The 13,602-nt window shown below is 38.2% G+C and overlaps 1 protein-coding gene across 1 annotated transcript in view; it reads right to left on the bottom strand.

Moving 5' to 3' along the window:
• PARD3B (par-3 family cell polarity regulator beta) overlaps positions 1–13,602 on the bottom strand; it is a gene marked incomplete at both ends in the record, with an annotated part of 412,476 nt that overhangs the window by 259,581 nt on the left and 139,293 nt on the right. The window contains one exon of the mRNA XM_082001608.1: positions 4,989–5,098. Within this exon, the coding sequence (XP_081857734.1) occupies positions 4,989–5,098 (110 nt within the window). The remainder of the gene's footprint in view (positions 1–4,988; positions 5,099–13,602) is intronic.

Below are 13,602 nucleotides of genomic sequence, written 5' to 3'. Positions count from 1 at the left end.
ATTAAAACTGCCTGACCTGGTCAAGGTGAGTAAACATACAGGACAAAAGTTTTACCTTCTAAAATCAGACAGACAATACAATCCTCACAGCAGTGCAGTCTCTTAGCTCGAGCCTTAGCAGAAACCCACCAGATCAACCCAAGTTATAGACTCTACGGCATTATTCCATTATTTTGTCAAAAAAAAAAAAAAAAAAAAGATACCTTTTCTGCCCTGCCTTGTTTTTAAATAGCCTGATTAGATGAAGTAATATTTCTGCCTTTTTCTTATAATGAAATACCCACAATCTTTATCTCAAAGCCAAGGTCTGATTGTAGCATGTCTTTATGTTTATGTATGTACATACAGTAATATATAAAAGGAACAAATCATGGAGCTGCATCCTTACACATGCTGACATTATGCTAATCTGCACACACTTAATCAGGAAGGCAAATACATTACAAACACAATTAATGGCCAGAATAACCAGAGGAGGTTTTGACCCTTTTTAACAAGGGCTTGAAACATAAAAATGTTCTGATTATATATGAACCTCATCCAAAATTGCAAATTATACGTGCACAATGCATAAAATATAGTCAATTTCAAGTCACATCTAGGTAAAAATTGAAACTGTATTGAGCCACTGGAGCAGCTCTTCAATTGATCCAGCATCTCATTGTATCTTTAAATATGGATAAATGCAATTTAATCAGCCATTCCCATTGATTAACTCCAAGTTAACCCAAGTATTTATCGAGGAAACATGCAACCATAGAAGAAAAGAAAATCATGCAGAACATAGCATCCCCATAGTAATCAGCAATTTAACAAGAGGGGGTGAAAGCTTAGTCCCACCAAAATTAATGCAAAACTCCCACCAACTTAAATAGGACCATAATTCTCCATCTAAAATTCATGACGGATCAAGTCTTAAGATAGTAGGGAAGTCTGTCCCTGGGCAAAAAGAGAGGTAAGCAGAAGCCATAGCTCCAGAAAGGAAAGTTCAGATGTTTTAATTATACCTGAGCAATTACTACCTGGATGAACTGGACTGAGCGAAAGCAGAAAAATGTATTCTGCTCCCTAAAAAGTTCAAAAATCTAAACCAACAGAACCCCACAGTTCAGACTTTCTGCCTTGCGGCATCTCATCTTTATTGGAGTGAATCTTGGGTAGAGGGATCCAGCTAGGAACTTCTGAGTTGGTGCAGAGAACCTGAAACTGCAGCTCCTCTCAGCAAGCTAGGAACAAGTGTTGAGCAAGTGTTAAATAGCCAAAGAATGCTCTGAAAGGCTTGGACTGTCTCAATCATACAGCATGGCTCCACTCCAGGGGAGATACGCAGTGGAAGACTTCATGCTCGTTGCTAACCTCACTTTCTCAAGCCAGGCCATTCACAGCCAAAAAGCAGCTGGACCAGCAGCTGGCTATTGCCATAGCAAAGCTATGGCCACCAAATTTTCAGAGAAGTGCATTAAACTAATTATGCTTCCCTGTGGTCCTCTCTGGAGAGATAGGGAGGCCAGTTCCCATTTCTGAAAGCCTGGCCAGGGCTCTGTGATTACAACTACACAGAAGAGCACTTCTGTCTCTTACCACCTGCCTTTATAAATTAACAAATTCACCAAGAAATATCTTTTCTTCAACAACAAATTCAGATGTTTGTTATCCCTATTTTTCCCCGATTATGCGCTCTCAATTTTTCAGTGGCAGCTATCACAATAAGGAAGGAGAGGTTTGGATGAAAAAAGAAACTCAAATTTTGTACCATCTGTTAAATGACTTCCAGTCTGAGAGAACAGATGCTGGACTTCACTATCAGTTTTTGATTGATCTAGAAGTATTTTGTTAATTGGGGCTAAAACTACAGCCAAGACAGAATAAGTGTCAGAGAAAATATGAAAAGAATAGCTCAAATTCTTCTCAAACTACCTGGTCACTCAGAAAAGATTTTGTAATTTAGGTAATCATCACATGGCATGGGGCGGGGGGGGGGGGGCGGAAATCTTCCTTTGAATGAATGGGACAGTATCTAAAAAACAGAATATATGCTCTGCTTAGATTCTATAAATACTGTGAACAGCTCATAATGGTTCATCAGGTTCATCCAGTTCACCTGAATGGGACAGCAATGTTCTTTTCTTATATTACTGTATGTTTGCTGTTTTATTTTATGCATTACTTATTGTACATCTGGCTGGCACTCTCCTACAGACAAATCAGTGTTGTCTTCAGAGATTCATGTGATGATCACCTCTCAAAAATCTCATCAACTGCTGGTGTATCAATACACACCGTGTAAGACAGCATACAGTCTAACTACAAGTATTTCTACATAGAACCGAACTGCCAGTTCTACATGTGCCAAACACCAAAATGCCAGAAGTGCCAAAGCAATTCAGCTAATTATGGAAGTCAGTTTCAATTACAAAATGATTGCTAAGATAATTGTGGCATAAATACAGCGACTTAATTTTTACTACATGCATTGAAAATTGTTTCATCTACCAACAGCTCTGGTTTTTCTAACTTGCATGTGACTGCAGTGTGAAAAAAGTACATTTGTGGCAAAGCAAATACAGTAATTGTAAATTTTCAGCAGCAACATATAGAAGAAATGAATTTTCTCTAAATAATGCTTTAACACTTGCATGAAAGAGCATAGCTATATTCAAAATGCAGTGTTCAGTTTGTGCCACATTTTTTCATTTGTCAGACATTGATTCTTCCCCATGTTGTGAAACAATCTGTATCTAATTCAACCTATGTTATTTAAGTCTTCTATACTTCCCAAAACATTATGGCAAAGCATATTTCAATACGATTGACGATAAGAGTTTCAGAAATGGTATACTGTTGCAAAAGTACAAGCTGGTGTAATGTATTTTGCTGTAACAGATTTTCACTTAACATTCAACCTTCTGGGCCTTCCACACCCCCTACATGACACTTAAAAAAAAAAAATCTGAGTGTCTTTTCCCCTGTTGTTATCTGTCCAGCTTTGATCTGTCCAGCTCTAAACTACAGAGCACCAGACAGAGGGGTGCTCTGTAGTTTAGCCATAGAGAATTCCTTTAGGCCTCGAGGATTCTTGCGCACTGATGCAAGTCAATGAAGCATGGCAAGGTTTTAGCTTCCAAATGACTGCAGTCTTCTTATAATGGCATAAAATGCACTTGCCACTGCTAATATCATACTAAAAAAAACCCCAACAACAAAAACCTATCCTTCTCTCCTTCATGGTCAAAAATAAAACATTCAAAACATGTCCTAGAATGCAATAGATTTCACCAATTTTTCCACTTTTTTCCAATTTGCATAAGTATAAAATACCAGAGGTCAGCATTACATACTGACATACTCACTTTACACATTTCTCAACTTTGCAAAGAGAGTAAGATCTGCACTGTTAACCAAGAATCCTTCTTTGTACTTTTATTTATCAGACTAAGTCAGTACTTCATCAATATGTAAGTGTTTGCAGCAAACATCCAGAAAAACCTCTCAGCTCAAACAGGTCTGACAAATGATGCAGGACTTTGTCAAAGTTCAGCCCCCTGTAACACCATAATGTACCTGGAGAGTCACTAGCACTTTTAAAATTGCACCACTTAGCAAATAACACAACCCACTGCAAAATAAGATGCACACTAAATATTTAGAGGCACACACATTTGGCCATGCAATGAGAAACAATGAACAGTCAACTAAACCCCTCTGTTGGCCTTCAGAATTACGGAGTTAAGACTGAGTGCCATAAAACATCATTTATATGCAAGTCATCTGACTTCCTATTTACTTACCTGATTCATGTGAGCTTAACTGGAAGCATGGTCTTAAATACAACATCTTCAGCTGAAAATGTTCCCACCTCCAGCACGTGTTGCTGAACCCCAGTTCTTCCCTCCTGCTCCCTAATGTGCCAATATGGCCATTTGTGGAATCCTGCAATAAACTAGTTGTGATCTACGCTGAAACATCCCCCTTGCACCAATGAAGAGGCTGGGGGTTTCTGAGTGTTTGTTTTGAAACAGAACGGTAACAGGTTGGTTTGCACAACTGGGGACAGGGAACAAACTGCAACAGTGTATAGGGACACAAAAGGGGAAAAGGCATAAATTTCACAAGCAGATGAAAGCAGGTGCAACTGCACCATCATTTAAGCCAGCATTCATTTGGCATAAAGTAGTGCAGAAGCAGACTCACCAGAGCTTTCTCAGCAAACATCAAGTCTATGAAAAAGCTCTATTCTGCTTGATACACTTAGGTATCCCAGCTGACATTCAGAGATTCTAAAGAATTTCATCTTTCTATAAGCAATATAGGAACACCTTCCCCACACACAAACACAAAACTTCAGGCCTTAAAATTGCCAAGTAAAAAATGTGGCCCATGTGTGACCAGGACAGCATCACTTTTAGAAGACTGAAAACAGCCTGCAATAACATCTGATTAACAGTTACTGCATCCTCACTAATTGTGTCTTTGCACTAATATTTAGTAATAAATATGTTGAAAACAAATTTGTCCTCAAAAGTGAAGAGTCAGGTCGTAAACAGAAAAGTGAGAGAAAGAGATCATGCAGGATAGTAGCAAGGTGCCAAAGGAAGACAAAAATGCCTTAAGAAAAAGTGAAAAAGGGTGCAAGTCTAATCAAACATATTAAAGGGGAAGTAATTTTTTTTTCCACTAAACAATGGTAAGATGGACAACAGGATACCAAACAAATAAACAACTGCTAAAAGTTCAGTCGATATTCCAGCATCTTATGTCACCATTCAGCTTTATGTAAGTCTCTCATTTTAAAGAAGAGAACCACTGTTAATTGACTGTACCATCTAAAATAACCGTTTTGTCCAGAGGAAATTCTCTCCTTTACAGAAAATGAGTATGATGCACTTTGTTCGAGATCCCAATTCACATATAGCTTATAAAACTGCTATATACCAACAGGTAAGAACAGTTTTTGCCCTTAAGACAAAGATGAGTTACATGACACCTACTGCCAAAACATGCTTGAGGCTGTGGTCACTGGGATGAGAAGCACTTGGGTGAAAGTCAGCAGGTGGGCCCAAGGCTGGATCACTGCTCCTTCGTACTAGAAGTGGTGTGCCTAAGAAACAAAATAGAGAGGAATGGTTCAAGGGTGCTACAGGAACACAAAGTAAAGCTTCATGTGATTTAGCTAAGAGGTGTACAGAGCTTAAATATAAGTTTATCTGTGGCAATATCCACCTGGTAAATTACTAAATTTGATGGGGTTGTGCCATTTAGTATTTACTAAGCTAAAGAAATTAGAACATTTTAAGCTCTGTTATACAGGCTTTCATCCATAAGCTGCTAAATTAGGTGAAAACTGCTGACAAACGGGGAGAAAAAGGCACCTTCTTGGAAAAAAAAAAATGAGTAGTTGCATGTAGCTATGACCACATGTACCATCAAGCTCTGCCAGGGAAATCATATGCTTGATCTAAAGAATAACTGTGAACACAGGAAGAACTGGACTGCTACTGTTAGTTCCTACAACCACTAGTGGTTACCTAACTAAAACAGAACATTTTGCTCTACAGCCTTTCACTCCACAACAAGGACAGCTCCCATTGCACTGTTCTGCATGAACCCACCAAACCAGGATCTCACAGTCTCATTTTCAACTCTTCCTTGCTTTCTATTGGTCTATGCCCAAAAGCCAAAGTGAACAACAGCTTGCCTCTCGCATACCAATTATACAAGCCCACATTTAACCTGTATGGAAGGTAGCTTTGAATATGATGGTATGACCACATATATACACGGTCATAAATTGTATTTCCATGAGCTCACAAGATGCAATAGTCCATCACGACTACTTCTGTGCCAACCCAACCTGAGGCATGTAAATGACAGATCAAGTACAGGCTTTGGGGTATAGAGGCAGCTGTAGGATAAACAGATAACTCCCTACATTAACTTCATTTAGTATTTAACATGCCTTGGGCTGGCTCTGCAGAGACAACCTAAATAAGGATATAAAGAGGAGAAGGGGAAGAGATTTTATTCACAGCAGATCTGCCTCCCACTACCAACTGCCAGGATTCCCAGGGAACAGACACAGGCAGTTGCAGTTGTTTCAGAGAAGCTGTAGACTAAACAGCTTCCTCTTGCAGGCATCTCCAGTTGGACTCACCAACTATTCATGTACTGTCTGGGAATAACCTCAAAGACCAGTCAGCAGCTTCTAGTGACACAACCGTCCAGTCAGCAGAATACACGGGTGCTATAAAACACTCCCTGCAAAACCTCCAGGTGGGGTAAGAGAGAAAACATCTTTAATAATATGAGAATTTCTCACATTATTCAAAATGAAATTAAAGACTTTTTTCCCCCCCAAGTCTTTTCAAAATAATTTCTCCATAGGCAAACAAACGAAAAAACCCACAACATTGGTCTAAGACAATTTTTCAAATGTTGCATGTGAGTGAAAATAAGATTATAACTGTCAGTTATAGTATTAACTATAGTGGCTTGAACTGATGGCAGTCATAATTACTAGATCTATAATAGAAGTTTGAACATGCAACAGGTTCCTCATTAGAGAGATGCTAACAAAGCTGGAGTGACTACCACATTCACTCTCAGCACCACTTTGTAATTATAGCTGGAATAAATACCAGCACCTGATGCTGAGCAACGACCAGAGAACCTAATGCCCTTACCCTCCCTTATAGTGAGCAACTGTTTTTATACACACATAATCCCATCTATCTCCACTTATGCAGGAAATCATTAAGAAAAGCAAGAGTAAGACTTAAATCTGTGTCCCGGTATTGGAGGAATGCTCAAAAATCTAAAGGTGAATACTGTTTTTTATTCCAAGTAGTTATCACCTTGATACCAAGAGTTATGCAAGAGCTATGCATATTTTTACAAGGAGATTCTGAAGAAAGGGATTGATCAAATTTATCCATTTGTATGACCTTCCAAAAATATCAGAGGAACCAAAATCTCTCCACTCAAATATTCCTGTTCCTCACATAGTGCTAAAGAGAAATTCCCCGTCCCCAGCATATTTGATATGAAAGTGTATAAAAGCTAAAACCCAAGAAATGTTGGATTTTTAAATTACTCCCTTCAAGATACTTATTCTTTAAAATATTTTTTCTGTGTATGACCGAAGTGTTTCTGATGACCTGTATCCAATTTTCAGTCTCTCTTCAATACAACAGTTTGAATACAGATGCTGAGACACTTTTGCATGATTCAGCATAATTTAGCCTCCAACTCCTTTTGACATAAACATGAACAGTACAGAGAAACACTCTTGCTAAACTTCCAGAAAGCCCTTTGCATTGGTACTCTTATTTGTAACTTTCACAACTCAATGAGCCATATTCCAAATTCAAATATACTGTTTCTTATACTCTTCAAGGCCATCATCTCAGCCTCTTTTCTCGTTTCTGTCTTCCTTTTTCTACAGTGAATGAAGGGTAAAAAAAAAAAAATTCCCACAGACAGCTAAAGAGGCCGGCGGGGGGGAGGTGGGAGGCCCACAGTGCAGAAGCAATACTTCCCCTCTTTGTGGGGAGAATCCCTTATTCTCTTTCAAGAGACAGCAATTCTCAGCAGCTCCCTCAACTAACCAATTCTCCTCCATCTCCCCTCATCTCCTCTGCAGCTCAGGCTGCTTCCTACCATAAGAAAACCTTCTGGCCCACACTTCTTCCCCCATCTCGGCTTTCTTTTTTCAGCCTCTTCTTGCCTCTTCTGTACTGCATACGCAGGGCTCTTGAAAGCCAAGCATCCTCCCTTGCACTTCGGAAAAGAGAAACCTCCACAAATCCCACTGCCCAGGACTCAGCCCAACTCAGGAGTCGGCCCATGTCCATTATACATACATACCTTGAATTTGTTCATCACAGTCTTCCTTAGACATGGATAAAATACAATTAAAAACCACCACTGATTACAGACATACTACAGACAATTATATACATTTTTAACTTATGAGATTGTCATCCATTTTCTTCCTGCTTTTCTTTTGTCATGCTGTGTTTCCATGTTATTCTACTCACGCTCTTCCATTTATGCTGAACATTTATAACAACCAGTGTAAGCTCAAACTGAAAATTCATCTTTTCCTGAATGATGAGACACAGAAAAACTCCTTTCTGCATACCAAGTTGATCATAGAAACACGTTATTTACAAGCACTTCTGTTTTGCGCCAGAGTTAGCACTTTGTAAATTACTGATGCAATCCAGCAAGATAAGGGTAACTAGTTGTTTTGGTTTTTTTAAATGAGTTTGTAAATTTAAAACAATCCTAAGTTATCCTCATCTTGCTGCACTGCATCAGTAATTTACAAACAACAAAAATTCAAACATATGCCCAAGACCAAAATTTGGTTGCAGCTTTTAACCTCAATCACTTCAGGGTATATTTCACCTTCTTTCAAAATTTGCACAGAGTACCTTCTATTATGGTACCACAGCACCTTCTAAACATAAGTGTCTGTCTCAAGCCTTATTCACAATATATATTCTTTGGCAAAGACGATGAAAAAAAGTCCTGCGGTTTTCATCCCTTAAAGTAAACTCTGTGTCATTTAGTTTCAAGCCACGTAGATCAATCTTTTCCTTTTGCTAGGATTACCCTCAAAAATTAGTGTCTACATAGATTCATCCTTAACTGTATTCTCCCTGAACTCTTATGTTTTGGAAATATTTTTTTTAACTGCAAATGGTTGAAACAAGCATATGGTAGAAACCACACTTAGATTTAAATTGGTTACATTAGAAAAAAACAGCAGAGAGAAATTCAGTCATTTGTGCGCAATTAAAAACAGAAAACTTGCATCAACACAATCGCAAAAGAAACGTCTCCCTTACCTATTTTCTTATTTTGATGTAGTGGGGTTCCCCCCCTCCCCGGTTCACCAAAAAGCTGTACACAGACATTAACACTTACCCTGACTAAGAGTGCACTCTGCCACACTTAAGCCCTTTGGCAGATCAAAAAATCAGCATTTGAGGTTAGGAGCGGGCTGACTAACAAGAAGTGATGTGTTGAAGAACATTGTGCAACCTCAGATAAATACTGTAAGGTTTGGAGTTCAGGATCCAAACACGGTCAGGGGAACTTTGGAGCTCTAGCTGTCCTTCCTGGGGTCCCCCTAAACTCTTCAGGGTCTCCAGACTCTGAGTTCTGGCAGCAAATTTGATGCCTAATCTGAGTATTGCTCAGGGTGACGACTACCACAAAAAAAATTTATTCCAGCCCTTCCTTAATTTCACTCTTTTGCTCTTAAGTCTCCTTGCTTGGAAAAGCACAACTCACCTCCAGGCTGAAATAATTTTATTCTTTGGGATTTAGGTTGCAGGTTGCTGTTACAGGGCCCAACTCAGAAAACTGCTGAAGACAACCAGAATTTATCACCCATGAGCATTTTGGTAAGCTGTGCTATCTATAATGCAGTCAAATTATGTACTAAAATTTGATTTTAGCATTGCTTTGGGTGCAAACACACTCAGATGACTTTTGGTTAAGCTGACAAATCAAGGAACACAGAAAATGCAAGTACATGTGTTGCCAATCCATCAGTGGCAACTACCATAATATGAGGGGGTTTTGTTTATTTGTTTTTCCAGGCAACAGGGAAAAACTATTTTAGAGAACAACAGATACACTTGGACAGAACACTGTAAGTGGGTCGAAATTTACTGTAAATCACCTACATAGTTAAAGTAATAATTTTAAATTCTGCTCCTGCATATAAAAATGCTGACTATGATGGGAAAAATGCTGTCCATCAAGTGTGTATCAAACTGTCAACTGTTAAAGGCCATACCAATGACAATTACTCTGCTGCCTGCTTCCAAATTACACTTGCCTGGACAGACAAATTATTTTCTCACCTGCATGTGCCTCAAAACATTTTTGGAGAGCTCCTTCTGAGCAAATCACAACAAAATTTCAAGTCAGAGTTGAAACAAAACACTGCAAGTACTACATGCATACACACACAAATGTAAAATTGCACTTCAGCATAGATGATTCTTGGCTGGAAGATCTCTGAACAGACACAACAAAAACAACCACCATTTAAACTGAGAAGTCAGAATGACTTTTAACCTGGTGCTGTCATGGAACAATTCAGGCCCTGAAAAGAAAATCTTACAAGCAGGATATTAATTTATATTTAAGTATAGGAAAGGTCATCAATGTACGCTTATTTTTCTTCTTTTTATCAGAGAAATTTCACATTAACAGGCATACAGACAGTTCTGCCAGTCAGCGCTTTTTGAGAGCACTAAGCAATTTGGTCACTCTCAGATTTATTACTTACCACCACCTGAGGCATCATGTAATGGTTCTGCCATGTTACTTAAAATGTAGCTGACATTAGCTTGTACATGCTACCTTGTGACAGGACTGGATCAGGTCTTTTTTTATTTTTTCAATATGTAAGGCACTAACAATGTGACTTTTAATGTTTAAAGATAACTCAAATTGTTCATAATAGCACCTATCAATACAATTTCAGATCTACAGCTAACTGTTCTTTCCAAAGTGCACACATTTTTTTTTTTTCATTCCAGTGGATAGAAAACTAATGAACCAGGATGATGTAACAGTTAAGACAATTGACTCAAATCTATGAACAGATGAAAATGCATTTCCAACAAACTCTCTCTTTTACATGTTAACCCAGTGCAGAACAAAGTATTTCCTTATCACTCTAAATGAGGTGTACTTTTTCTTACAAAGAAAAAGAAAAGCAACATCTACAAGTAAAACCCCGTAAAAGCTTTAAACAGAGATTGTTTTGGGGTGGTGTTCTTCAGTGCCATAAATTTCAAAAGAATGATTTTCCTCTCGTTGCATATGCTATAACATATTAAGTCATATTTCAGTTACGAAGCACAAGAACTGTTCTCACAGTTTTTATGACCAGAATGAAATTTCTTTGGTGTTGACATTGTCAGAAATGGTGCCTAATGAAACAACTATGGAATACTTACATTTACAGCTTTTGTCCAAAGGTGGACATTTAAGAATCACGTGCATACATTATTTCAGTAATAAAGTTAATCTAGATCCCATTTTCAGGATCAAAATCCACATCCATGTGAAAAGAAGTTAACCCCTTCTCATCTTAAGGCACTAGGATATGAATGGATCTAGAGAAGATGTAGAAGTAATGCCGCTACTTTCTCCCCATTTCAAAATTTCTCTCAAGAAAGTTTCCAGCTGAAGGACAGGACTTCAGTTTGGATCTTAACCAGGTATTCTTTTCTTAACCTTGAAGTTACAACACACGTCAGATCTAGAGTGATTTCAGGCTCTTCTCACCTTTATCAATACAGTGCTCCTATTTTCAGCTCCTTATGAGACAGACCGGGACCATGTAGAGTTACTGGAGTGCTGGGAGCACCATGGTTCTGCTCCAAAGGGTCTTGGCTGCAGGTACCACGTGGAAGAGACCGAGCAGAGAGGAAGAAGCTGCAGCAGAATCATCCTGGTGCAAGGATTAATCACCTCCCTCCACACCCAATCCCGCCCACCAATCCACTCCCCACCACAACAGGGAGTTGTGATTAGCCTTCCCAACCCAAGCTCTAGCAAAACACACAATTCCTATCGTTGCTGGGCAGACTGAGTAGGAGCTTAGTGAGAACACACTGGCTACTACCAACAAGAATCAGCACCTTCCACTGCAGGCCAGGCTTTCTCTTATTCGTTTCCAGGTAAAATATTTTTGTGAGTCACTCCATCATAGTGCACCCACTGACTGAATCACAGCCTCCAACTTCCAGCTTCAGACACAGGATTAAAAATTACAGCAGCTTCAAGCATTTTGAGTATCATTTGGAAAAAAAATAATTTGTGTTACATTAGAATTCCGTACACACACGCAAAGGTTTTTGTTGGGGGGGTGGGTGGTGGGTTTTTGTTTCTCCTTTCTTTTTTTAAAATGTAATCACTTTCAAATGGCATTCAGATGTTAATGGAAACTAAACTTTAAACAAACTTAAAAACACCAGTCATCTTAGTCATCCAACTTGCTGGACACAGCAAAAAGTATTCATCTTATTAAACAGACTGGGTCTTTAAGCAGCATATTATCTGTAGTTACTGAATTTAAATCAATCATTTTAGGCTAATATATCCTATAAGATTTTAAAACTAATAGATCTCAGGCTCTCACACCTCATTTTTATTCACAGATTGAAAGGTGAAAATAAGCATTTCTTCTATTTCAATTCCCAGCCCATTTCTCAACTTCAAATGAAATACTTAATGAACTGTACTAGTTGAATAAACTGACACAAAGAAAATACTCTGTGCACCTGCAAAAGAGGCCACATTGCCAAGAGTTGGTTTAGCACTTCAGTTAACGTCAGTTACAGGTGCTTATGCAGTCACTTTTCCACAGTTCAACAGTTTAATTTTCTTTAAAACTTTGGCAGTTAAGCTTTACAGCCTGAATATAACTTTGGTAGCATTTTATCGCTAGTAGTAAAATAGTAAAATACATTTTTTGAGTATTTTAAAGGAGTATCACAAATTACAGCACTAAGAGAGGCTTTGTAATATTTAAACATGGCCTGTGTTTTATATACCTGACCTAAATTAAGAACATTTTCTGTTTTGACCTTTCCTTAAATAAGAAGTCTTATTACTATTGGTTTTTATTTTGGTCATGGTAAACTAGTTCTAGTCTAAAATTACAAACTTCTTCCTGCCAATTTTAAAAGACATTAAAATAGTGAAATTTCCTGGACTTGAAACTTTATGGGAGGTTTCAAGGAATGATAAGAGCAGAAGAGCAGCTATACTTGGTCCACCTCAACCGTTATACCGCATCTAACAGTGGCAGCAAATACTGAGGGAGAGGGCATACCTGCAAAGTGGTATATCCTAGCAGCTTGCAAAAAATAATGTCTGAAAATTTTCCAAATCAGAGTGGCATCTAGACTGCCATATTTTAACAGTCACTGATGAGCCACCCTCCTGTGACTAACTGTATTAGAACTCACTGATTTTTGGCCTATAACACTGAATTACACAATTTAGTTGAATGCATCATGAAAAAGTTAGTTTAGGGTTGTTTTGCTTTGTAATCTGTTGAACAATAGTTTTGTTCCATACTCCTAGTTTTTATGTGGTGAGGAAAGTGAATAATCATTCCCTATTAATCTGTCTTAATATTTAAAATGGCAAGATTATTATTTCTGTAGGAAAGTTTAAAAAGGACTCAATCACGGAGAGTCATTTGTCCCTTTTTGTGGGAGGCTGAAGAAGAGATGACCAAAATAATCTGCAGGATTCATATTTCTAGTGAACATACTACATCCTTCTTTTACGTAATGTCTACAGTAAACAGACTTCCCTCTGATGAAGTAATGGGTTACAAAGAAAGGAAAACATGAATCAACAGCCCATGCGCCTATGGGAAAATTGTGCAACATATTGGGAGCAAGGTGCATCTTTAGCCAACTATGTTCAGGAGTAGTAAATAGACAACTCTCCATTTTACTTGGCTGAGATTCTATATATCTGTTGTGAGAAACAATAAAAATCTCAAGTGGCACTTCAAAGTAAAGAGAAAAAAATTAACTATCAACTAAGGCTCTT

This window comes from Phaethon aethereus (genome assembly GCF_964289735.1).
Source record: "Phaethon aethereus genome assembly, chromosome: 6".
Lineage (NCBI taxonomy): Eukaryota > Metazoa > Chordata > Aves > Phaethontiformes > Phaethontidae > Phaethon > Phaethon aethereus.
Note: the sequence above shows the minus strand (reverse complement) of the source record. Positions and strands in the feature narration are given on the sequence as shown.